Source organism: Sycon ciliatum, chromosome 8 (genome assembly GCF_964019385.1).
Source record: "Sycon ciliatum chromosome 8, ocSycCili1.1, whole genome shotgun sequence".
Classification (NCBI taxonomy): Eukaryota; Metazoa; Porifera; class Calcarea; order Leucosolenida; family Sycettidae; genus Sycon; species Sycon ciliatum.
Genome location: NC_088650.1, coordinates 22,974,857 through 22,999,757, shown reverse-complemented (window position 1 = coordinate 22,999,757; position 24,901 = coordinate 22,974,857). Strand labels below are relative to the sequence as shown.

At 46.8% G+C, this 24,901-nt stretch overlaps 1 protein-coding gene and 1 non-coding gene across 3 annotated transcripts in view; one reads left to right on the top strand and one right to left on the bottom strand.

Annotated features, from left to right (window-relative positions):
* Positions 1–24,901, top strand: part of LOC135822377 (serine/threonine kinase-like domain-containing protein STKLD1) — a 50,123-nt gene that overhangs the window by 1,617 nt on the left and 23,605 nt on the right. For both annotated transcript variants that reach the window (XM_065335128.1, XM_065335129.1), the window contains exons 3-12: positions 9,155–9,241; positions 10,900–11,025; positions 17,862–17,907; positions 19,588–19,646; positions 20,230–20,300; positions 20,892–20,944; positions 21,830–21,889; positions 22,371–22,410; positions 23,527–23,602; positions 24,550–24,627. In XM_065335128.1, the coding sequence (XP_065191200.1) occupies positions 9,155–9,241; positions 10,900–11,025; positions 17,862–17,907; positions 19,588–19,646; positions 20,230–20,300; positions 20,892–20,944; positions 21,830–21,889; positions 22,371–22,410; positions 23,527–23,602; positions 24,550–24,627 (696 nt within the window). The remainder of the gene's footprint in view (positions 1–9,154; positions 9,242–10,899; positions 11,026–17,861; positions 17,908–19,587; positions 19,647–20,229; positions 20,301–20,891; positions 20,945–21,829; positions 21,890–22,370; positions 22,411–23,526; positions 23,603–24,549; positions 24,628–24,901) is intronic.
* On the bottom strand, positions 18,295–18,366 carry Trnat-ugu (transfer RNA threonine (anticodon UGU)). The gene has a single exon. It is a non-coding gene; the product is annotated as a tRNA-Thr (tRNA).

Genomic DNA, 24,901 nt, shown 5'->3' with positions numbered 1-24,901 from the left:
GCTCCACCACAGAGAAGGTCGATTCACTGTAGAAATTGGTCATTTTCAATTGGTTTATTGTACTCACGAAGGTTTATTCAATCCTGTTAGTGCAGTGAACTGTTTATTAGTAGTCCTCTCGGTTGGGTACTGGGACGTGACACCGACAGGAGAAAGTTGGAGTGCGAAAACATCAGCAGACAAGCGAAAATAGTGACGAACAAAATGCTGAAATCTTGGTTGGACAAACCAGACGTTCAGCATTTCCCCCAACCAAGGACCATGCCGTTTTCTCTTTCCACTTCCTGAAGATGGATGTGATGCTTCCTGGCGATTCTCCTATCTCTCGTAACATCTTCTGAAGCCAGGTGAGGGGTGGTGGAGATTGACGAATGAAATAATGTCGTACGTTTGAAAGTTTGCTGAAAATGTCTCAGGAGAGATGGCGAATACCAAGCATCTTCTCCTAGAGGAACCATTTCCCAGGCACAGTCAGCCTAGGGAAATGTAGGAGAAGGCCGATAAACAGTTCACGGCACTAACAGCATTGAATACAGCGCTTCTTTCACATCGTGAATACAAGACAATTGAAAATGACCAATTTCTGCAGTGATCGACCATCTCTGTGGAGGAGCTAAGCCTTTCATACGTCATCACTGCGCTGGTCGCTATGGCAATGTGTGTATACAATTGGCGATTTGGCAAGTTTGGCTTATCGTATGGAAGCGAGAGATACGCCATTCGAACCTATATCAAATTGTCTTTCTTCTGGACCCTACTCGAAAAATCGATGCACTTCCCCTTTAAAGAAGGGGCACATGCGGCCCTGCATTTCACAGAATCACACATGTAGGTGCGGTCTGACAATAAAGAAACTCGGGTTTTGGTCCCCCAATGAGCAATGGGTTAGAAATGAATAAAAAATAAATAAAAAACTTCTCAGAAAAAGAAAATGGCCGAAATCGGCGAAATCTAGGGAAACTGAATTGTGAAACGTTAGGTGAGGTCAGGTTGAGTTTTTAGAGCTCCGTAGTCTTTGTAGATTTCCAGTAGCCCAGCCGGCATCAGGCCGGTCTGGAGCATAGTAGCGGGTAGTAGTAGTGGTAGGCATGGACTCTGACGCGTCGGAGGCCCAGGGGACCCAGGACTTAGCTTTGCTGGGATTCGACGACCTGCGGAAACTGGCTACAAAACACAGCATAGAGGGCGTGAGTAAGCTGTCCCGTGCTGAGCTGGTGGAGAGCCTCCGGGCATTTGGTGTGGATGCACGAGCCGGAACGTATGTATCCAGGCTAGAGAATGCATTATTATCTTTGACGACCTGTATTGAAAACCTGAGCATTGAAATAGTGGCACTGAAGGTTGGCCAAAAAGCCGAAATTTCAGCCCTCCATGCCGAAATTGAAGTTCTGAAGAGAGAAATTGGCAGTTCGGAATTCAAAAAGGTTACACCCGCACCTGACGCACCCGTACTTAGCGTACCCGTACCAGAAGTCTCTCCTGAGCTGGATGCAGCAGCACAGGCACGGAATACGCACTCTGGAGTCAACCCGTACTCGTACAGTGCAAAAGTAGTATCTGCACGTCCCAAAGCTCACTTCCCATCGCATTCTCCCATCACACAGTCAGCTACCTCCAATACGGGGACACATACTGATCAAGCCCTCCGGACAAACGTCATTTCATACTACCAGCGCCCACCCCGCAAACATGAGCAACTGCGCAGTGCCCATCGTACCAAATGCAAAGCTGTTCATGTTGGAAGAATTCACCCTGGTTGCTCTGCTTCCTCCATCGCAAAATGGTGCGAAAACAAGCAAGTGACTGTACTGAAATGCTCCGTCTCTGAGACAAAGTACTTTGGCCTAGCGTACGCGCACGTAGTCGTCACAGAAGATGACTGGGAAGCTGTGCAAAACACTGACTTTTGGCCTGACGGAGTGACAGCTCGAGAATGGCGATTCAAGGCTGACAGAATAAGTACAGCTGACAACACAACCGTCGATCAGTCTGCACAATAATGAACCTCAACCCCCCGATACTTCCTCACTGGTCCCCAAACATTACTACTAACAGCACACTTAATCCATTAGCTCAGCCTTTTTACCCACTTTCGCAGCCAACCGCAGGATCACAGCCTATAATGTGCATCAATGCCAGGTCCATTAAGAACAAGACTGCCGAGCTGGCTCACATTTGTTCCACAGTTAAACCCCTCATTGTTTGCATAACGGAAACATGGCTCTCTCCACAGTCGTCTTTCACGGTCCCTGGATATGACTGTTTTTGCCGAGATCGTCCGCCAGATGAAAACAGGTCAGCTACCGATGCCACCCATGCATATGGCGGCGTCTGTATCATGGTACGGTCTGGGATGTTTCCAAAGGTCACCCATCGATCTGACCTCAGTATCCCTCTCCTGGAAGCCACATGGGTGGAAATAGCCCTGTCATCTGCTAACATACATTTCCCAGAGGCGCCTCATGTGAAGAAGTTGGTTATTGGTGCAGTATATCGACCCCCAGCCCTTACTCCATCAAGTATCAACACCTTCTGCAATTCCCTCCAGCACTGTCTAAGTACCCTTAAGAACCGAACAACATCTATCATGTTGATGGGAGACTTTAATGCTAAGTCATGTCATTGGCATGGAACTACCACGGATGCCGCTGGTCGCCAGCTTCACAGTCTTTTCGGCATGTTCTCTCTCACGCAGCTCGTAAATTTTCCAACACATGAGTCATTGTCTGGCATGGGGGCAGCTCTCGACCTAGTTGTCACTGGTATACCGGACTCTATATCCTGCCTCCGTGCTACAGCACCACTTGGTCAATCCGATCATTCTATCGTGGTTGGCCACATCCGTACTGTACCCTGCCCAGAAATGCCCACATATCGTTCTCGTGATGCTCGTTCGACTCCCCTGGATGTCCCTGATTTTAGTGTATTTTCTTTGGATTCTCTAGACAGCAACACTGTCGCGAGTATGAATACTGCCATGTCCCACATGCATTGGCCAGCAGCTTTGAGCCTGGAGAGGCGCGATCCTGACATATCTGTGGACAACTTTTACTCTATCTTCCATAACATCTGTGCAAGATTTCTGCCCAGGCGGAAGCCGCCGGCTGTCAAGCGTATCCATATGAACCCCCCCCCCCCCCTGGCTGACCAGTACCCTCCGACATCAAATAAAGAAAAAACGAGATTCGTATAGTGTTTACCGAAAGTTTCCCTCGGCTGACAACTTCGCTACTTACAGACGAGAGCGAAACGTTACTCGCAATATGTCTCGAACTGCCCATCGACTGTACATCTCATCCTTAAGTGCATCCACGGCAAGACCCGCATCATCAAGTTTATTCCAGTTTGTCCGGAAGCTTCGATCTCCCCAAGGCAACAGCAGAACGACTGTAACTCAGCTCTCTGTCGCTGGTACTCTATATTCTGACCCTGTGGATGTGGCAGATGCTTTGAACGAACAGTTTATTGGTTTTGGAACACAAGATGATCCTTCATGGAATGTGCCAGACTTCAAGCCATCCGACGCCCCATCACGTGGAAGAACTACACCTACGTTGCAAGATGTCACCACCACGCCTTTTGCTGTGGCAAAGCAAATCCGCAACCTTAAGACCCGAAAGGCTGCGGGAGCGGACGGTATTTCTCATGAACTCCTGAAACTATTTTGTTCCAGTATTGCATACCCTCTCAGCCTCATCTTTAACCTCACTTTTGCAACTGGTGCTTTCCCTGCTATTTGGAAACACGCAATTGTAACTCCGGTCTTTAAGAACAAGGGAAGTAAGCTCGATGCATCGAATTACCGCCCGATTTCGTTATTGTCAACAATCTCCAAGCTGTGTGAACGTATTATGTACAACCACTTATACACTTACCTGTCTCCTGTTCTACATCCGTCCCAGTCTGGATTCCGAAAAGGCGACTCTACGTCCTGGCAGCTTCTCAGACTTGTTCAGTCGATGTCTTCTGTTCGTGAGAACGGCCATTACAGCATGCTATGTTTCTTTGATCTAAGCAAGGCCTTCGACACAGTATGGACACGCGGGCTCCTATACAAGCTGTCGCGCCATGGAATCCATGGTACTTGTTTCACGTGGCTCAGTACTTACCTGACGGGCAGACAGCAAAGGGTGCGTGTCGGCTCTGCTCTGTCTGCCAAAGGGCATGTATGGTCTGGAGTTCCTCGGGGATCAATCCTAGGGCCTCTCCTCTTTCTTATGTATGTAAACGATCTGGCAGAAATGGATCACACATCACTATATGCTGATGATACAGCACTACTTGTGACAGCACCCACTCTCCCCGAGGCTAGTGCCAAGTTACAGTCCAACATAGATGGCGTTATTCATTGGATGGAAAAATGGAAATTGCAGCCCAACTCTTCGAAAACTGCTGTAATGTGTACCCCCCCCCCCCCCCCCCCCCCCAGTTGTTCCTGTGACCTATCTTCATCAGTAACCAGTCCCTTCACCTTTCCAGGCACCACAACCCCGCTCTGCATCGTTGAAAAACACAAGCATCTTGGTGTCATTATTGACCAACACTTAACCTGGAAATCCCAGATCGAAAATTTAGACAGCCGTGTTAGCTCAGTAATGGGATTTCTCTCATCACACATCACCCACCTCCACACCGACTGTCGCCATGTTATCTACACATCTTACATTCTGCCTAGTTTTGATTACTGCTGCATAATTTGGGCTGGCATTTCTAAAACACTGATTGCTCGACTCGAAGTTATGCATGGGCGTCTTTTGAAAATATTATTTCGGCTTCCTCGCCTGACTCCAAGCGCAGACTTATACCGCCTTGCTTCTGCTGTGCCGCTCTCGGTCCGCGTGCGTTTTTTGGCATGCCAGACAATTCATAAAATTAAGCTGGGCATTGCTCCTCTTCATGCTCTCTCCTGCCTAAGCTGGTTTGCTCAATCTCAAGACATGCGCACCAGAAACTCTCTCCGCTTCCCTATTGCGCGGTCTGCCTCTATGCAAACATCTCCTCTCTTCCTTGCTTACCGCCATTGGTCTCTCCTCCCACAACATCTAAAATCCTGCCAATGTTACAATACATTCACACAGCTACTGCAGAATGCAACATACTAGTTGATATCCAGCCCTGCCCTAGCTTCTCTTGCTTTTCAGTTCCCCTTTCATTTTCCCCTCTAGCTCTTAGTCTATTACCGCCATGGCTGGCTATCGCCCACATCACCATTTCATTGGCTAGTGCCACGTGATTGTGAATAAATAAAATAAAATAAAAAAATAAATAAAAATAAACTGGGTGTGTGACTAAGGCATTTGCTTTGGCTGGGTTGGCAAGTATGCTCCCTGAGAATCCTCATCGTGGTGTATTATAGGAACTTTCGTGAACAAGCTTTTCACGACGAAGCTGGCCATTATGTGGTTGAGGAGTATGTTTCAGGAGGGTTCTAGAACAAAGTCAGTGACCTGGAAGTGACCTCAGTGGAAGTGACCTCAGTGGAAGTGACCTGGAAGTGTTTTGACAGGTTGTGGTTTGACCTTGTCGATTTGTGGTTTAACCTTTGATTACTTTGTGGTGACATCTGTCAAATAGTGTTACCCGATCACGTGTAGCATGAGCTATAATCCAACTACTTCTACTGTTGGCTCACGCACCGAAAACTCTAGAACACCTGGCCGGGTTATGTAATATGGGCGAGTTTTTTTGCTTGGTTCTCCTAACTCTGCCACTTTGACGTCTATGGAAGTGTCCGTTATCGTTGAGATGAATTCTTGAGATTTTGTGACATGTGTCGGTGACTCGCCTGTGAGTGTCCATACAAATTTAGCCAGGAACGGTGCTAGTCGATGGACCGGAGAGCCAATGGCCACCACTATTGGCCTGAGTGGTATGTTGTCTTTGTGGATCTTGGGAAGACCATAGAAATGTGGAGCCGTGCTGCCCGTGCACGCCTGAGGGTTGTAGAATAGCGTCTGGGAGCGAGATATTTCATCACCCATCTTTCCATTGGTCGTAGAACTCTAAGGAGTTTGTCTACAATCCCGTCCGTGGGATCCCGTGGTGGTGGGGGGGGGGGGGGGGGGGGGTAGGTCGTATGGTCGTTCAGATGTTCTTGAATCTTCTTATTGTAGTCCGCTAGGTCCATCAGCATGACCGCTCGTCCTTTGTCTGCTGGCAGTATCTTGACTGTGTTCAATTTCCGGAGGCTTCTCAGCACTAAGGCCTGTGCTCTTGTTGTGTTCGGGCCCGGTCACGCTAGTGGCGGGGTCAAGTGCTTCTTGCACTGTCTTGCATGTGGCTATTGCCAGGCCACGGCGATCATCCGGAAGTTTGTTTGCCCACATCTCCATTCTTGTAATGATCTCTTCTCTTGGAACTCCTTTCGGTGGGCCTGAGGCCGAAATCAAGGCCCAGTTCCAGGAGGTTGGTTTGATCTCTCGTGAGGTTGTGAGAGGAGAGGTTGAAACCATTAGGTTTCTTTGTCGGAGTTGGAGTACCTACGGGCTGGTGAAGGCTGGAGTTTTTTTCTTCAATTCAAGTGTGTGTGTGTGTGTGTGTGTGTGTGTGTGTGTGTGTGTGTGTGTGTGTGTGTGTGTGTGTGTGTGTGTGTGTAGCGTTGTAGCGTTGTAGCGTGTTGGACGGTGGCTGCACTTTGCTCTTCGATCCACTTCCACATACAGCACACTTGCCACTGGGCACATTGGCACCTTGTCTACGGATGGATGACAGGCGAGACAATGTAAATGTGGTGAAATACGGGAGAAAGCTATGGCCAGAACCGACAACATCAAAACAAGCATACTACAGCATAGGGTTGGCACCTTGTCTGCGAGTTTTACATACAATGTGGGAGAGCATAGCGGGTGATAACTCAACGCAAGGCAAGTGCAGTAGATGTACATGTAGGTGTGTGAACAAGGTCACGTGACTGGCAATACTGTACTGAGTGTAAGTGATAGCTCTCTGATGCTGATAGGTTGAGACTCGCATGCTGTACAGTTTATAAATAGGCAGTACAAGCTAAGCCTGAACTTCAGTACTTGTAATTTTAACCTTTCTTATAACTGACAGAGGTATCACTTGAACACCAACCGATTTCTTGAAGGTTACTGCCTGGGTCAATGTGGATTCTGTCTGAACTTGTTTCGCAAACTCAACCTGTTTGATACTGAGCCCTACCAAGTAATAGAGCCCATGAAAGCAGGATGGACAAAAATCAATGCCGTGTTCTACTATCAAAGTATGCGGCGGCAGCCCATGAGTACATGATGCATGATGATCATCAGCGGATATTGGATCTGTATTGCTGTTTTGCTGGACACTCCTGGAAGTATGATACCATAATGTGTAGAGGATGTGATGGCCTGTGAGGCCAGTCAGATGTTGGTCTGGCCTTTCCAGGCCTTTTCAGGTCACCCGATCCTCAGTAAAATAAAGTCGAGACGTTACCAATGTCATGCCCATCTTAGCTGGAAAGATCCCTTCTTGTGGGAGTTTTTCTATTATTGTAATGTTGTTTTCTTGCTTTATTCCAAACAACAACTAACCCGGAGCTCCGGAAAGCTCTGTAATATGATGCCAACAGAATGTAATGGTGTGCGTGCATGAGTACAGACTCGGTACAGGCGTGGGAAGCGGCATATGTAAATCATTAATGGATAGGAGTACAAACGGTGTCGCGTGCATACATGCGTGTGACAGTCCATACATGTATATGTGAACACTACATAATATATGTATGTACTTGATGGGTCACAGGGCATAGATTAACGGCCGGACATCGGACATCTTCCGGCCATTTTCGGCCACTGACCGGACGTCTTCAATTTCACCGGACATAGTGTCCGGTCAAACACGGAAAAAAAGAGCAGCGACCTTTCGACCTTTTTATGCAGAGTTGGGCTTTCTTCGGAGCTTCGTGCCAAATGCGACTTGCATATCGTACAACTAACACGTCTACACCGTAGCCTCAGGCGTAGACTTCACCAGATTTACTTGATCCGCCTGTAGCAACGCGGTTGCTACAGTCAATTCACACTTTCGACCTTTGGTACATGGTGTCGACTTCGCACTTGAAACGATGGGTTGAACTGCAGTCTGCAGTGCAGTTGTTCGCTCTTGAGAGGAAGATGTCATCTTTTATTTTTCACTCTTTCGCTGACCAGGAATCATGGGAATGCAGATAGTCTTTTAGAATGTCTTGTGGAAAGCGAAAGGGAGATTCAAAGGACTTGCCGCCGGGCAAAAAAGTCCGTGGTGTGAAGGCCGCTACTTGCGATAAGTGGATCTCGGACAATGATGCAGAGCTGACTTACTTCCGCCTGGCTGATTTATGACCGGCAGAAGAACGATCGGCTGTTAGCAGAATGTTTGAAGTGTTCCGTGTGCATCAAGTTTGTAGACAGAGTCCGCAGTTGTAAAAACTTCAGCGAGGCTTTCATAACCGGATCCAAGAACCTGAGAACATCAGCGTTCAAGGATCATGCTGGAACGGAGATGCATAAACGAGCAATGAATCTTTTCCGCAGGCAAGAGTGTCCCGCTCGAAATGCCCTCGAATTCGCTCCAATTGCGAAGGCACTGTGCAAGATGGACGATGGTGCTGCCGCTATTGCACGACGCAAATTCGAACTGGCTTACCTTCCCTGCAAGGAGCATATCGCGTTCGCAAAATTCTTGACTGCAACGCTTTCTTGTACATACATTTGTCGTCAGTAAATAGTTCAGTTTCTAATACAAATAAATTGGGGAATTGTACATAGTAATGTGTGAGATACGTCCACATAATGAGTCATTGTGAATATACTTCAGTACTACTAAAAATAAAAAGAAGAAACACCCTGAACATGTGTTGTGGAAAATGTCCGGGCATGTCCGGACAGATTTCAAAACGGAAGGACATTTGTCCGAGCTAAATGAAATCCTTAAGCTATGCCCTGGGTCATAGTATGAGTAACGCCATGCTTATGTGATCATGTGTGTGTGTGTGGGTGTGTGTGTGTGTGTGTGTGTGTGTGTGTGTGTGTGTGTGTGTGTGTGTGTGTGTGTGTGGTGTGGGTGTGTGGGTGTGTGTGTGTGCCGTGTGTGCGTGTGCGTATGCTTGTGTGCTGTTCTGCCACTGTGTGTGAGGTGTGTGCTCGCTTGCTGGTGTGCATGCGCATGTCTTGTGTAGATTGGTGGTTTCCTTGGTGCAGGCATCTACACCAATGTGTGGGAGGTGACAGATAAGTCGACCAACACCAAGCGGGCTATGAAGATTGTGAGTACCGTATTTTACCGGTTATAAGTCGACCCCGGTTATAGGTCGACCCCCCGTATCCGGAGGTCTTAATTATGTTTTTAAAGTGTTTGCCCAACGAAGCACTGCTAACCGCTCCCTGCTACTAACACATGAACAAATCACATAAACACTCCTCATTGGATTCTGAAACATCCCAATCCTTGAAAAAGGCAAATAAACTTGGCAAAAATGCATACACATGGTGCACTCGTGTATTCAGTGCAGGTCATTTTTGGAAGATACCGATAATTCCCGGTTATAAGTCGACCCCCACCTTTTCTCCTGCTATTTTCAGTCGTGAAAAGGTCGACTTATAACCGGAAAAATACGGTAATCTCCAGTGCAGTGCACGGAGCTTCAACCTATCTAAGCCAACCGCTCAACGCGCCTTCAAAATGTGGTCCCTAAATACAGGCGATTTTCTTACCCAGGGTCATTTGACTTTACAGTGAAACCTGTCTAAGACAACCGCTCAAGGGACCTTGAAAATGTGGTCTCTGTAACCAGGTGGTCTCCTTATCCAGGGTCATTTGACTGGAAATAGCATCTCTTGATCATGTTGCAGTAGTCTTCAGGGACAGGTGGTCGCCTTATCCGACTGGTCGCCTCGACAGGTTTTACTGTAAATGATTCCCTCGGTCCTAGTTATTCATGTAGTGGTCCTCTAAGACAGGTGGTCGCATTATCCGAGTGGTCGCCTTGATGTGTTTCACTGTAAGCGAACGCAGGCCGAAGTTGCATTGAACTGCACGGAAACATGCTGTTTGCCTCATGAGCTTATGCTTGAGGCTAGAGTGTGCAGCATTGCCCAGAGCGTACAAGTGCCGGTGGGTTGCTGGTGCGACTCATTTCTCGGAAATACGTCATGTTCATGATGTAACTAGCTCCGTGTATGCAGTCAAGATGCGAAGTTGAGCGCGAGAAATACGCATCTGTGTGCGGTGAAGACCATCACATCTACCTGCAATAGAAGGCCAAGAAGACGCTGCTAAGCAAAACTCTGCAGATCCCAATCACTGGCACTGGCTGCACTTGTATTTCTACAGTGCCTGCACAACAGTTTCAACAGTTTCAACAGTTTCAAGTCTTCTTGAGAACTCTATGTGTACACTAGCATCACACACATGGTCCAATCACACACATGGTCCAATCACACACATGGTCCAATCACACACATGGTCCAATCACACACATGGTCCAACACACACATAGTCCAATCACACACATGGTCCAATCACACACATGGTCCAATCACACACATGGTCCAATCACACACATGGTCCAATCACACACTTGGTCCAATCACACACATGGTCCAATCACACACACATGGTCCAATCACACACATGGTCCAATCACACACATGGTCCAACAGGACACACGCTGCGCATGTACTCCACCGCAAGTTGGCCCGGCATGTGCTATCAAGTATCAACTATGTGACCCCTTCAGCCTGTTTTTCATGCTGACTATCGCCGGACTTGATGCATCTCTCAGTACATGTACTGCATGTAGTAGTGACGGCAACCCTGGCATGCTCTTTACTGTTGTATGCTGTTGTTTGAACTGTTTGAACTGTTTGAACTGTTGTTTGCACTGTTCCTGTGTTTGCTGTGTTTGAACTGTTTGCCATGAAGTATGAGTATACGGTTCCCGTGGATCACAGGAATGCGGTTGAGGAAGTGAGGCAGCTGCAGGGCTGCAAGCACCCGAGCATGTGTGAGATCCGTCACGTGTTCATGACGCGATATTTCCAAGAATGGGTAAGCCGTTGAAGCCTGCGTGCTCCTCTCCATGCTCCTCTCCCATGCTCCTCTCCCATGCTGATATCCCAACTGTACTACTTGGAAATGCTGATTGCTTTTCTACTAAAGTACTAGTCTGCTAGGGCACCGACTTATTGTGTTTTTGTTGTGTGATGTGCGGGCTCTCAAAGAATATGCAATGTCTGCAGCGTGTGGAGTACAAATATCACATTATTTACTAGGGTCAACAACGGCAAACAGGTTTTACTCCGTGGCTTGGCCGGGTCTAGTGGTCCTTTATCATGCTGTTGACATATTGATGTGTATTTACTAGTACATGTACCAGTCCAAGCGGCACCCAGGACTGCTATGGTGTATATACGGTGTGTGGATATGATGTACACAATGTATATGACGTGTACGGTGTATACATCGTATAATAATAATAATAATAATAATAATTTGAAACTCGGATGTTGAGCCATAAATAAATGTGGAAGAGAAAAGACATATGGATACGAGTTAAGAGTAACTCTCCATCACTGTAACATGATACTATATACAGTCAGAAAGTGCAATAACTAGGCACAAAACTGACAGAGTACTGAAACATTCGACGTCCTGACACCTAGCTTTAACACATCTCCGTAGCGCTAACCGACAGCCTTCCAACTTGGAAGGTTCAAGGTTATGGAAAAGACCAAAGAGGGGAAGGCAAGCGCAACGAAAACGAGCAAAAGCCACAGTCCCAACGGAACAAAGAATGTCGATTGTTACTGGACGATGACGAGACCAGTACGATATTTGACAAAGCGGTCTAACTACAATTCGAAGCAGCAAAGCAGCACACCACCCAACTTGGGTGGGTCATAAATATCAAAGATAAGTAAAGAAAGGGAAGCTTTGCGAAAACGAATTGTACAAGCCGAAAGCCAAACTCCTACAGTACTCCTCATGCATGACATTGTGATGGACTAGTTGACTACAAAACAAGTTGTTTCACACGACGTACGTTTCGCCGTATGGTTCGTGACGGCTCATCAGGTGTGCAATTTGAAACTCGGATGTTGAGCCATAAATAAATGTGGAAGAGAAAAGACATATGGATACGAGTTAAGAGTAACTCTCCATCACTGTAACATGATACTATATACAGTCAGAAAGTGCAATAACTAGGCACAAAACTGACAGAGTACTGAAACATTCGACGTCCTGACACCTAGCTTTAACACATCTCCGTAGCGCTAACCGACAGCCTTCCAACTTGGAAGGTTCAAGGTTATGGAAAAGACCAAAGAGGGGAAGGCAAGCGCAACGAAAACGAGCAAAAGCCACAGTCCCAACGGAACAAAGAATGTCGATTGTTACTGGACGATGACGAGACCAGTACGATATTTGACAAAGCGGTCTAACTACAATTCGAAGCAGCAAAGCAGCACACCACCCAACTTGGGTGGGTCATAAATATCAAAGATAAGTAAAGAAAGGGAAGCTTTGCGAAAACGAATTGTACAAGCCGAAAGCCAAACTCCTACAGTACTCCTCATGCATGACATTGTGATGGACTAGTTGACTACAAAACAAGTTGTTTCACACGACGTACGTTTCGCCGTATGGTTCGTGACGGCTCATCAGGTGTGCAATTTGAAACTCGGATGTTGAGCCATAAATAAATGTGGAAGAGAAAAGACATATGGATACGAGTTAAGAGTAACTCTCCATCACTGTAACATGATACTATATACAGTCAGAAAGTGCAATAACTAGGCACAAAACTGACAGAGTACTGAAACATTCGACGTCCTGACACCTAGCTTTAACACATCTCCGTAGCGCTAACCGACAGCCTTCCAACTTGGAAGGTTCAAGGTTATGGAAAAGACCAAAGAGGGGAAGGCAAGCGCAACGAAAACGAGCAAAAGCCACAGTCCCAACGGAACAAAGAATGTCGATTGTTACTGGACGATGACGAGACCAGTACGATATTTGACAAAGCGGTCTAACTACAATTCGAAGCAGCAAAGCAGCACACCACCCAACTTGGGTGGGTCATAAATATCAAAGATAAGTAAAGAAAGGGAAGCTTTGCGAAAACGAATTGTACAAGCCGAAAGCCAAACTCCTACAGTACTCCTCATGCATGACATTGTGATGGACTAGTTGACTACAAAACAAGTTGTTTCACACGACGTACGTTTCGCCGTATGGTTCGTGACGGCTCATCAGGTGTGCAATTTGAAACTCGGATGTTGAGCCATAAATAAATGTGGAAGAGAAAAGACATATGGATACGAGTTAAGAGTAACTCTCCATCACTGTAACATGATACTATATACAGTCAGAAAGTGCAATAACTAGGCACAAAACTGACAGAGTACTGAAACATTCGACGTCCTGACACCTAGCTTTAACACATCTCCGTAGCGCTAACCGACAGCCTTCCAACTTGGAAGGTTCAAGGTTATGGAAAAGACCAAAGAGGGGAAGGCAAGCGCAACGAAAACGAGCAAAAGCCACAGTCCCAACGGAACAAAGAATGTCGATTGTTACTGGACGATGACGAGACCAGTACGATATTTGACAAAGCGGTCTAACTACAATTCGAAGCAGCAAAGCAGCACACCACCCAACTTGGGTGGGTCATAAATATCAAAGATAAGTAAAGAAAGGGAAGCTTTGCGAAAACGAATTGTACAAGCCGAAAGCCAAACTCCTACAGTACTCCTCATGCATGACATTGTGATGGACTAGTTGACTACAAAACAAGTTGTTTCACACGACGTACGTTTCGCCGTATGGTTCGTGACGGCTCATCAGGTGTGCAATTTGAAACTCGGATGTTGAGCCATAAATAAATGTGGAAGAGAAAAGACATATGGATACGAGTTAAGAGTAACTCTCCATCACTGTAACATGATACTATATACAGTCAGAAAGTGCAATAACTAGGCACAAAACTGACAGAGTACTGAAACATTCGACGTCCTGACACCTAGCTTTAACACATCTCCGTAGCGCTAACCGACAGCCTTCCAACTTGGAAGGTTCAAGGTTATGGAAAAGACCAAAGAGGGGAAGGCAAGCGCAACGAAAACGACTTGTACAATTCGTTTTCGCAAAGCTTCCCTTTCTTTACTTATCTTTGATATTTATGACCCACCTAAGTTGGGTGGTGTGCTGCTTTGCTGCTTCGAATTGTAGTTAGACCGCTTTGTCAAATATCGTACTGGTCTCGTCATCGTCCAGTAACAATCGACATTCTTTGTTCCGTTGGGACTGTGGCTTTTGCTCGTTTTCGTTGCGCTTGCCTTCCCCTCTTTGGTCTTTTCCATAACCTTGAACCTTCCAAGTTGGAAGGCTGTCGGTTAGCGCTACGGAGATGTGTTAAAGCTAGGTGTCAGGACGTCGAATGTTTCAGTACTCTGTCAGTTTTGTGCCTAGTTATTGCACTTTCTGACTGTATATAGTATCATGTTACAGTGATGGAGAGTTACTCTTAACTCGTATCCATATGTCTTTTCTCTTCCACAATAATAATAATAATAATAATAACAGCTCGCATGTACCCCATGGGTGAGATCACCCATGGGGCTAACGCATCTGTCGGCAAAAGAGTTGAAAACGAGAAACACATGACATACACACCTTCTTCATTCTGTTATTGCAGGGAAAAACTACCTCGATTCCACCATGAGCCTAGGCATGAGGAATACAATATTAAGTACAGAATGTTATTTACCAAAAGGATATTCAAGTAAGCGCAGATATTTTTTTAGCATGATAAGTTAGTACATTGATTCACAATGCCGAGCCAAGCTTCCCTGTCTTGGGAAATAGTTTCCGCTTCGGCAATGGAAACGTTTATTGTCTTTAAGTCATTCTTGATGTTGTCGATCCATCTGGTGACGGGGCGTCCCCTGGGCTTCTTGATGTCTTTTGTGTCGATTGAAAGTCTTAGAGCTTTGTAGGATGTCGAGTCACTGCCTTCTCTGATTACATGGCCGAACCATAACAAGCGCCGTTCCCTGCATGTTCTGGTGATAGGCAATCGGTTGGACAGCTTGTATAAGTTTTTATTCGATATTTTTTGGGGATACACTACGCCGAGAATGGATCGTAGTTTGCGGCGATGCCACGTGTCGAGCCTGTTGCCGAGTGCTGCTGTCAAGGTCCACAGGCCACAGTTGTATAGTAGAACCGGAAGGATAAGAGTGGTCAACATAAGCATTCTAGATAATAAAGTGTGTCTCTTCCAGGCTATAGTGCCAAACGCTCGGTTAGCGGCATTGATACGGTTCTCGATGTCACTTCCAGATCCCAAGAGACTTCCAAGTAGTTTCGTCTTTCTCCATGCGTCATCATCCTTGGAAGGAGTTACAAATTGAGTTTTTGTTAGATTTAATCTCAGGTCATCCTGGGCGAAAATTGGCTCACATTTCGCTGCAGCGGCCACCACAGCATCACGATCAGTGTCATGTATTGTGGTGTCATCTGCATACTGTGAGAAATGAGTAGGCAGGCATGAAGGGGAGGTGCAGGCTGCTCTCACCTGCCTCATCGCACCTTCTGCGTAGACAATGAACATGGCCGGAGACATCGGGTCCCCCTGAACCACGCCGATATTGGTCGAGAAGGGAGCACTGAGCTGCCCAGCAATCTTCACCCTAGCTGTCGTATCGGAGACTAGCAATTTCATCATTGAGGTGGGTGCACCCGAATCGGCCATTCGATCGAGCGCCTTGCCACGGTTCACTGTGTCGAATGCACCGCTGAAATCGAGTAATGCTGCCGAATAGTTCCAATTTCCGAGCAAAGCTCTCTCACACAGAGACCGCACACAGAACACCCCATCAGCTGTTGAGCGACCTGGTCTGAAACCGGCTTGTGACTCATCCACAAACTGCTGAATATTGGTGCTAATTCTCTTTGTGATTATGGTTGTAAGGACTTTCCGAACCACTGACAATAGCATTACTGGTCTGTAACTCTTCGGGGCTCCTTTCGGTTTGCCATTTTTGTATATTGGCACAATAATTCCAGTAGTCAGGTGTGCCGGGCAGTGCTGTAATTGGCGAATGACATTGAAAAATGAGGACAGCCAACCAGCTAGAATGTCAGAACCTGCACGCAGCACCTCACTGCTAATTCCATCCTGACCGACTGCTCCGCCTACGTTTTGCTTCTGTATCGCTGCACGAACGTCTTCTGTTGAGAAAGGCTCATCATTCCTGACACCAGTCGCTGGCTGATGAACCGGTTTGCACGGCATGCTGGAATCGTAGAAAATTGATGAATAATATTCACAAAATTTCTGGAGGTTCCAACCAATGTCTGGGATGATCCTTCCATCAGCATCAGCCAGTTGGATGGGTGGTGTATTGTCACCCGCTCTCAGTTTGCGTAGGTTGTTAACTGCCTGGAAGTAAGACCTTGGGTCAGGCCTAAGTGCATCGGCGTCATTTGCCCGCTTTTGCCAGAGGAAGTCGCCTTCCTTCCGCAGGACGGAGCGCATTTCATGGAGAAGTTTCGATCTTTGAGTTTGCAAAGACGACCGCTTATCGATGTCTGTTGTAGCTTGAATTTGTATGTGCAATTCCTTCTGCTGCTTGGAAAGCTTGGCCACAATAGGGTTGGTACTTCTAACTGCCTTCTGTCCAGATGGTCTTATTCCAAAAGACTGTTTGGCTGCTGAGTGGACTGTTGACACAAACTCTCCCCATGTTGCATCTGCTTTCGAGCATGTCATGTCAGCGGCTTTGAATTCTGGTACGGAGTCCAGCAGCAGTTCCCGAAACCTGCCAGCAGTTTCTGTTGATGGTGAATTGTACTTGATGAAGCAAGGCTCGGATGATTTCTTCCCAGCACGAACCGTATGAAAGGAGAGCTGGAAATCGACAATCACTGGCCGGTGATCCGAGCGCGTCACAAACCCACCATATGACCTTGCATTTGTTATTGAGCAAAAGTTTCTTTTCCTGATGATTACATAATCTATCATGTTCCTCACTGGTTCTCCGTTGGATCGGGTCAGTCCGTCCGCGAACCAAGTAGCTCTGTGATGGAGGCGGTGTTTGAATAGGGTGTTGCATAGCACTAATTGGTGGTCCTCGCAAAACTCAAGAAGCCGCTCTCCATTTGAATTTGATACTAAGTGCTTGGCATAGCTACCAACGGGGCCCTGGGTCCCGTTTCTTGAGCTGGCAATTTTTGCATTCATATCTCCCAACACCCAAACTTCATCTCGCTGCTTGGGTACGTCTTTCACAATACTACTCAATAGCGAATAGAAGTTCTCTGCCTCTGCGGGGTTTGACGTGGAACTCAGCAGAGTCGGCGCATAGCAGCATATCACTGTGATGGACCTGCTGTCACGGCGCGAGCAGAGCTTGATTCTGATTGACACGACTCGTTCCGAGTGGCACTGATACGAGGCAACATTGTTTACAATTCTCTTATTTACCAGAATTCCGACACCTGCCCGAGACGACGTCCCCCCTGCGCGATACAGGGTATGGCCGTTGTCTAGAACGTCGACTCCATCACCATTCAGCCATGTCTCGGTAAGACCAAGCACGTCGAGACGATACCGTTCAAAATCCTGGATAATATTGACTTTTTTTATTTGACTTCGGAGCGAGCGAACATTGTACGTTCCTGCTCTACACGAAGGTGCCGTTTGGCCTCGGCTCACAAAAACCGAAGCAGCTTTCCCTACTCTGTCTAACTGTATTCTCATTTCCAGTCTCTTCTACCCGCGGAACAGGAAAACCCTCGCCGAAGCGAGAGCTGACGGGAGTTCAGACCGCCATCCAACATGTATACGGTGTGTGTATATGGTGTATTATGTTCCGCAGGCACGGCCGATGCGGTCGCACATTGTCATGGATTACTGCCCTGGAGGTCAGCATGCCTGTGAACTCAGTTTTTACTGTGCTGTTGTTCTAGTGTTGGTAATGTTCTCTGCACTGGATGCACTGTCTGACATGTATCCGTGTCCAGGTTGTCATTCCCTCAGTCATCAGCTTTGTATGTTTGTATCGCCGCGGGGTCTTGCAGAGCCTGTAACATGTCCGCTTGGTCCTCTCAATGCAATTGTCACATCTTTACCACATGACAGTCCTGTGTGCATGTGTGTGTGTGTGGGCTGGCGGGCGCTTGAATCATCAAAGTTGTTCTCGGTTCTGGAGTCATTCATATCCAAATAGCAGCATGCTTTGACAACCAATTTCCATACCCACATGGTTATATGAACACTAATGTATGCAGGAATATTAGCAAAAAAAAGGTAGGCCCAAGAGGGGATCGAACCCTCGATCTTCGGTTTACAAGACCGACGCCTTACCACTTGGCCATTGAGCCTTGCTCTATAACGGGGCCAAAAGTTGAGCCGAACTATGTGTTTAGTAGTAGTCAAAACACAACTCCCTGGTCAGTGCCAACTAGAGTATGCGTACCAGAGTGTGTTACTACACTGTAAGTGGGTGTTTGGGAAAGCATATTTAAGACATCATTTTTGATGGGTCGGGGAAACTGTGATCTGGGAATGCAGTCTTGCATTGCATCAAAAATGAAGAGCCGCTTGACAAATTGTGCTGTACTGATCCACACCGGAAGCTGCACGCTCTATTTTATACACCACGCATGATATTAATTTTGAGGGTCAGCAAATGGGAGTCTGACGTCGTGTATATATATTTAGGAAGTCGCGCTCATGCACAGATCAGTCTCGTAGTACATGCTGTGCTACGCTCAGTACCTCGCCTAGTACTGTACTAGGCATGATACAAAGCAAGTAGGCATGGTACTAGGGTCGTACAACCATTGAGTGTACAGTAAAACCTGTGACTAACGGCCACCCCTTGGGGCCAGAGAAAGCGGTCTTTAATGGCAGGTGGTCCTTAGTTAGAGGCTTGCACCGCACAACCATAATGAATGGGAGACCGTCCGTGCCTGGCGAAGTGGTCTGTAGTACCAGGCTGGTTGCTAGTCACGGTGGTCTTTAGTTACAGGTTGCTAGTCACGGTGGTCTTTAGTTACAGGTTGCTAGTCACGGTGGCCTTTAGTTACAGGTTGCTAGTCACGGTGGTCTTTAGTTACAGGTTGCTAGTCACGGTGGTCTTTAGTTACAGGTTGCTAGTCACGGTGGTCTTTAGTTTCAGGTTGCTAGTCACGGTGGTCTTTAGCTACAGGTTGCTAGTCACGGTGGTCTTTAGTTACAGGTTGCTAGTCACGGTGGTCCTTAGTTACAGGTTGCTGTATTCATGAGGTCAGTTTCACTTACCAGCATCCCCACAAGTCCTTCCGTGAGCTGCAGGGATTTTCTTGACGTCGAGAGCAAAAAGGACTGAACCCCTATCCGGTGGCGTGCACACGTCACACTTGTACCTAGCACGACGATTTCCAGGAACTTGTACGTGCTGCCAATACGTTCGATAACTCGGTTTTATGAGAGCCTCTAAAATGCGACGAGGCCACTGGACTTAACTTTTTCTTTCATATTGTTTCGTTGATGATACTGCTATTTCTGTTGCTGTTATATCTCTACCGCCGCCCACTGGTCTTGGCATGTTGCTGCAACAGGCAATATGGATGAGCTACTGAGGAAGTGCAGAGGATGGAACACGCCCGTGGAATACACGGTATGGCTAGCTGTGTTGGTAAAATTAATACTTATAATGCAGGCATCGTCGCAACAGCCTCCCAAAGAAATTACATTTGTGTTCAGAAGAAAATGCCAATCATAACCACCCTCCAAGCCCTGAAGTACAGAACTGCACTGCATATGCACGGTGTGTATCCACAGATGAAATCACAGGTGATAGTAACACATCAACCGCTCGTCATTTCTTGTGCTGCGTGCAGGGCCCTATGGGGCATTTTGACTGCCCAAATAGAGTTTTGTGACGCCGTTTCAGTTGTCCTATCCTGTATCATGCTATCCTTGCACCCATTCACGACATAGTCCTTCCCTTGTCTGTCGCCATGTATAGACAGTATATGATCTCGCACTACCCCCCCCCCGGCTACGCACGATACCATGCTCCGCTGAGCATGGCATCCCTGACTCTTCACTATATCTACACTCACCTGTCTGTAAAATAAACCACTTCTTTATGTCAGTACATGACACAACAGCAGTTAACTAAAAGGAGAATATTGGCAGGTAGATAAAGACAAAATTCCACCATTGATATTCATGCTTTGATGTGATTGCTGATACAGCTGCTGCGCAAGTGGATGGGGCAAATATTTGATGCAATGCTTTATTCCCATGACAGGGGCATAAGTCACAGGTATGTTGACTTGTGCAGTTGGTGATGGGTGCATGATATACCGCATCAGTATGCATCTGCTCCACGGTCCATGCATGCATATGGTGCACGACTATACATGTTTACCTGGCAGCAATGTATTTATGATATCAAGAGTACATAACCCCCAAGACGGTGTGCAACTGCCTGTCCGACCTCTGTACAGTGCTGCGACGGCAGAACTTCACATCACGTGACATGGTTAAAAAAAGGTTACTCTGGCCAACTGTGCTGTATCTATCATACACGGGGTGCAAACAATGTGCATGGGTATGTCTCGTGATGTCAAGTTCTGCCGTCGCAGACCCCATAGCAGGAGAGGCACACTCTTGGGGGTTATGCACTCTTGAAAATGTTCTCTTACAGTTTGCTGTGCTCTACACATTCCTCAGTGAATGTATATAATGTATCTGGAAATACAAGCGAAATCATTGTGTAACCTCCCTTTTCCTTCTCTCCTCCTCATAATCCTCCTCATCTTCAGATCTTACATTCGCTGCGCTCGCGCAGACAAAAGGAATGTGTGTGCATGTGTGAATCCTTTGCTCGTGACTTTGTGCTGATCAATGACAGGGATCTCCGACTAAACAACCTGCTGCTGACTAAGGAACTTAACATAAAGATATGTAAGTAGCTTCAAAACAATTGCGGGTAACCTCGGAAAGCCCCTGGGTGGTCAGTCAACAGGTCACCAATTGTGGTTTTTCAAAACCGAAACTTAAGTTACTTTCCAGCCCCTGTTCACCCACCCTCCGTTTCTGCAGTTATAGTGAATCTCAACAACTTCAATCTTTGGCTCCCAGCTGTAGTGTAATGAGTAGCATCATGACAGAACTCTATCCCTAGGCGTATCATTGACATTGTCTGTCTCCAGGTTTCTCCTTCCTACTCCCTACACTCACTCGCATTGATCTAACGTGTGTACCTGTATAAGAACCGCACCCTGCCTGCTGTACCATTGACTCATGCATTCATGTACCGCTGGACTTGCTGGCTGCGCATCACTAACCCTTCCCCTTCTATGGCACAGTCCCCCGCACTGAATGCAGTACTCGGGTGCGAGTGCGTATTCATGTCTGAGTGCACTGCCCTCGGGCTCCATCTATACATGGCATCCCGTACTGGGTACGCTGCTTCCGGTCGCTGTTGTGTGCACTCAGCACCGCAATCTATTCCTCTCTCTGTCTTCTTTACACAGTGATTCCCGATTGGAATCACTCTTCCTTTCTGCTCTCCTTGAAGTAGTTAGTTGTGCTTTTCCGTGTCTGATAATGTTCCCCCTTTTGCAATAAAGATTCAGGCGAAACTTCTCTAAGTAGCTACCTCTACACCAGCAGTAGCTGATAAGTCTTGTTTTCTTGGGATTAAAGCACAATCTTGTGTTGTCTCATATTCTAGCTCAGTGACGTGTCTGCTTTTGCAACAATATGCGTGTTTGCTAGTGTCTGTTGTCTGCGGTAGACTTATGGTATGATTTTGCACATCTGGACAATCATTTCCCTCGTCTATAGGTGACTTTGGTGTGCAGACTTTGCTACGTGTGGATGGTTTGTGTATGCAGCCTAAGCCAGGTAAGTCAAAGTGTACTAGTGATTGTAGGGTTCTTTGAGCTCTGTCGGGGATTTCCTTTGTGTGTCCGTATGCCTACGTTAGTAACGTACAGCCCTGGCCAAAGAAATCCAACCTCATGAATAAAATAGCGTTGCTGGGCGCTACACAGCCCTAGCACCACACATACTGGTCTGTGCACTCGGACACAGCGCTACTTTATTCATGAGGTTGGATTTCTCTGCGGCCAGAACTGTATGTGTACTGAGTAGCCTGGTGATCAGGTAGAACTACAACACACCGAACACCGACTATGCCACTCACAAAGTGTAAAGCTATTAAAAGCTTTCAATGAAAATTAGCTCACATCAGCTGTGTTGTGCCGAGAACATGAGAAGCCCAGTGTGCGGCAGCAACACCCATTTCTCCTTTTACAAACCTTCAGCTCCTGCTGCTTATCTGATTGCGGAACTGTGCTGGGCCATTGTTTTGTGTTTTCTGCAGACCAGTTTCCGTGGGTTGCTCCGGAGGTGTGGAAGACAGGGTATCCTCCTCTTGTTTGTGGATTGCATTGGTGTGCCCTAGTCTGTTATGTAGCTGGTTAACCCATTGAACGCTGATGACGTCTATAGACGTCATCAGCGTTCAATGGGTTGCATATTGTTACAAAAGCAGAGATTTATAATGCGTATTTCACGCAATTTGAGCAAACTTGCGTCCCCTATTGTGAGGCGCTATTCTTTTTGGGGACTGTATCGATTCTGTCACCCTGTAGTTGATAGTCTTGGCAATCATTTCCAAAATATTTGAGAACCCCAGTTGCCAGAACCCTGGAGTTTTAGAACTTGCTATTGGCCCTGTTTTTAGCATTTTATATGCAGAGTACCATAGGCAAGGCCCAGTAGCGCTGAATGGGTTAACTTAGGCCAACATCCATCTATATATGTACATCCCACCTGCTCCATTCCACACACATGTATCACCCACTCATTCATCAGCAACCCCTCCCGGGTCCCTCACCGAGCTTTGCCTTCCATCTATACGTGCGTACTTGGTCCCGGGCATCACTGGCACGTGTGGCCTTCCCCCGTAAAATATGTGTTCTCCTGAACTATTGATGATGCTCTCCTGCATGTGTAAGGAAAACTACTGGTCATAATAGTAATAATAACTTTATTAGGATGACCCAACAGCCTTGCCTATCGTGGGGTCCGTCGCATTCATACATTTACACTGGTCAAGGGTGAGCGTATACCTTTGTCTAGTCTTCCATCCGTTATTTACAAAATACTTGTACACTCACCCCTAGGCACCTGGTCACACCACCTTGGTCGCACTGCCCTGGCAACGCTGCCCTGGCAACGCTGCCCTGGCAACACTGCCCTGGCAACACTGCTCCGACCACACTGCCCCGACAGTCACAGTGAGTCAGAAATACAGCACCAGCTTCTAGAACAGAGGAAGTTTCCATCAAAGATCTAGCATGGTGGGAACTGCTTGCATCAGGCTCTGCACGGTGATGTAAACACGGGAAATTCGGCTGTGCCAACGATGGTGCTGCACTTCTGATTTATGTTGCATCATTAGCAGCCCTTATTATGGTACAGGTGGTATCCTTGACTAGAATGCGCTGCGTGGTGGTGATCTTGGTGGTGAACAGGTTTAGCAAGGAGAGTGACATCTGGTCTGTTGGATGTATCCTCTTGGCTATATCATCTTGTGCATTTCTCAAACAGGTAACTCTAGTTATTCTGTAGAGCAATGATGTCATCATCTTTATTTGATCCTTCTGTTTATACTGAGCAATGATGTCATCATCTTTATTTCATCCTTCTGTTTATAGTAGTTGAACAGGTCTTGTAATGGGTCCACATGTCGCCTATCGCATGAAAGAAGAAAAGAGACACCCAATGAGGCGTACATTTGCTGCTGTGAAGTGTTTTCAGTGGACTATTAGTCCTAGCACCATGCGGTCTTGCAGTCTCCGCTTCAAGATACTCTCATACGATTAAACCTCATGGCGGGTCCCCAGTTCCAACTTGATTCCGGGATTGGGACGCGTTTGGAAGGATCCCTCCACTTCCAAGTGGGACTTGAGCTTGGTAGTTTCTGTTTCTTGCCACGATCATGGTCTTGCACAACCCCTCTATACCTCCTGCCTATGCATACCATTTTTGGCCAGGACAGACTGGAAGTAATCAGTTAAACCTTACTGAAGTAAACCATGCGGCCAGTGGGGTTTCCCGGCACTTGTGCCAGTGGTTGTGAGACTTATCCACTCACCTCCACCGTTAGGCGCTGCATCTGCCGCTAGGGTTTACCGGGTGTTAGCGGCCGCCATGAGCTCCCTTCAGGAACGGACACGATAATTTACTTTACTTTTTTCAAAGTAAACCATTCCTGAGCGTGCTACCTACCCGGCGGCAGGGTACTTGGCATCCAGGATTGCTAGTGCTAAATAGCTTATTTGAAATATTGTAAGAGTGGAAGCTATTCCTTCTCTCCCCTGTACTGGAGAAATGAAATACGAGTGTGTGATGGCAGGGAACGCTGTGCCCACTAGGTGGAAGCACTTGCAAATTGTTAAAATCTTAACTCATTAAACTTGTTTAAACTCTCACTGTTCACGCACTAACTCACTGCTCGCGATCATGGTGTCCGGGTAATATCTGTTTTTTTCTAGAGTCAGATCAACAGCGCACTGATCTTGATCAAGACACGGAAAGATGTATTGGACGAGATAATGGACTGTATTATAGAGGTGAGTGGAGCAAAAGTGATGCCATCAAACATGACTGGGTAATCAAACATGACTGGGTAATCAAAAATGACACAACTTCTTATTAATCCAGTGTTCCATAGATTTATGTAGCTGATGGTGGATGGATTGTGAATGGACCGCAATGACACCCAGGATATGTCACCACATACACTGACTGTGAGGCGCGTGCACTGTCATTCTGTTTCACTGTCGAACCCTATTTTCCCAGATGTTCTCAGAACCTTCTTATGACCTTACTCTCCCGAAGCTGGCC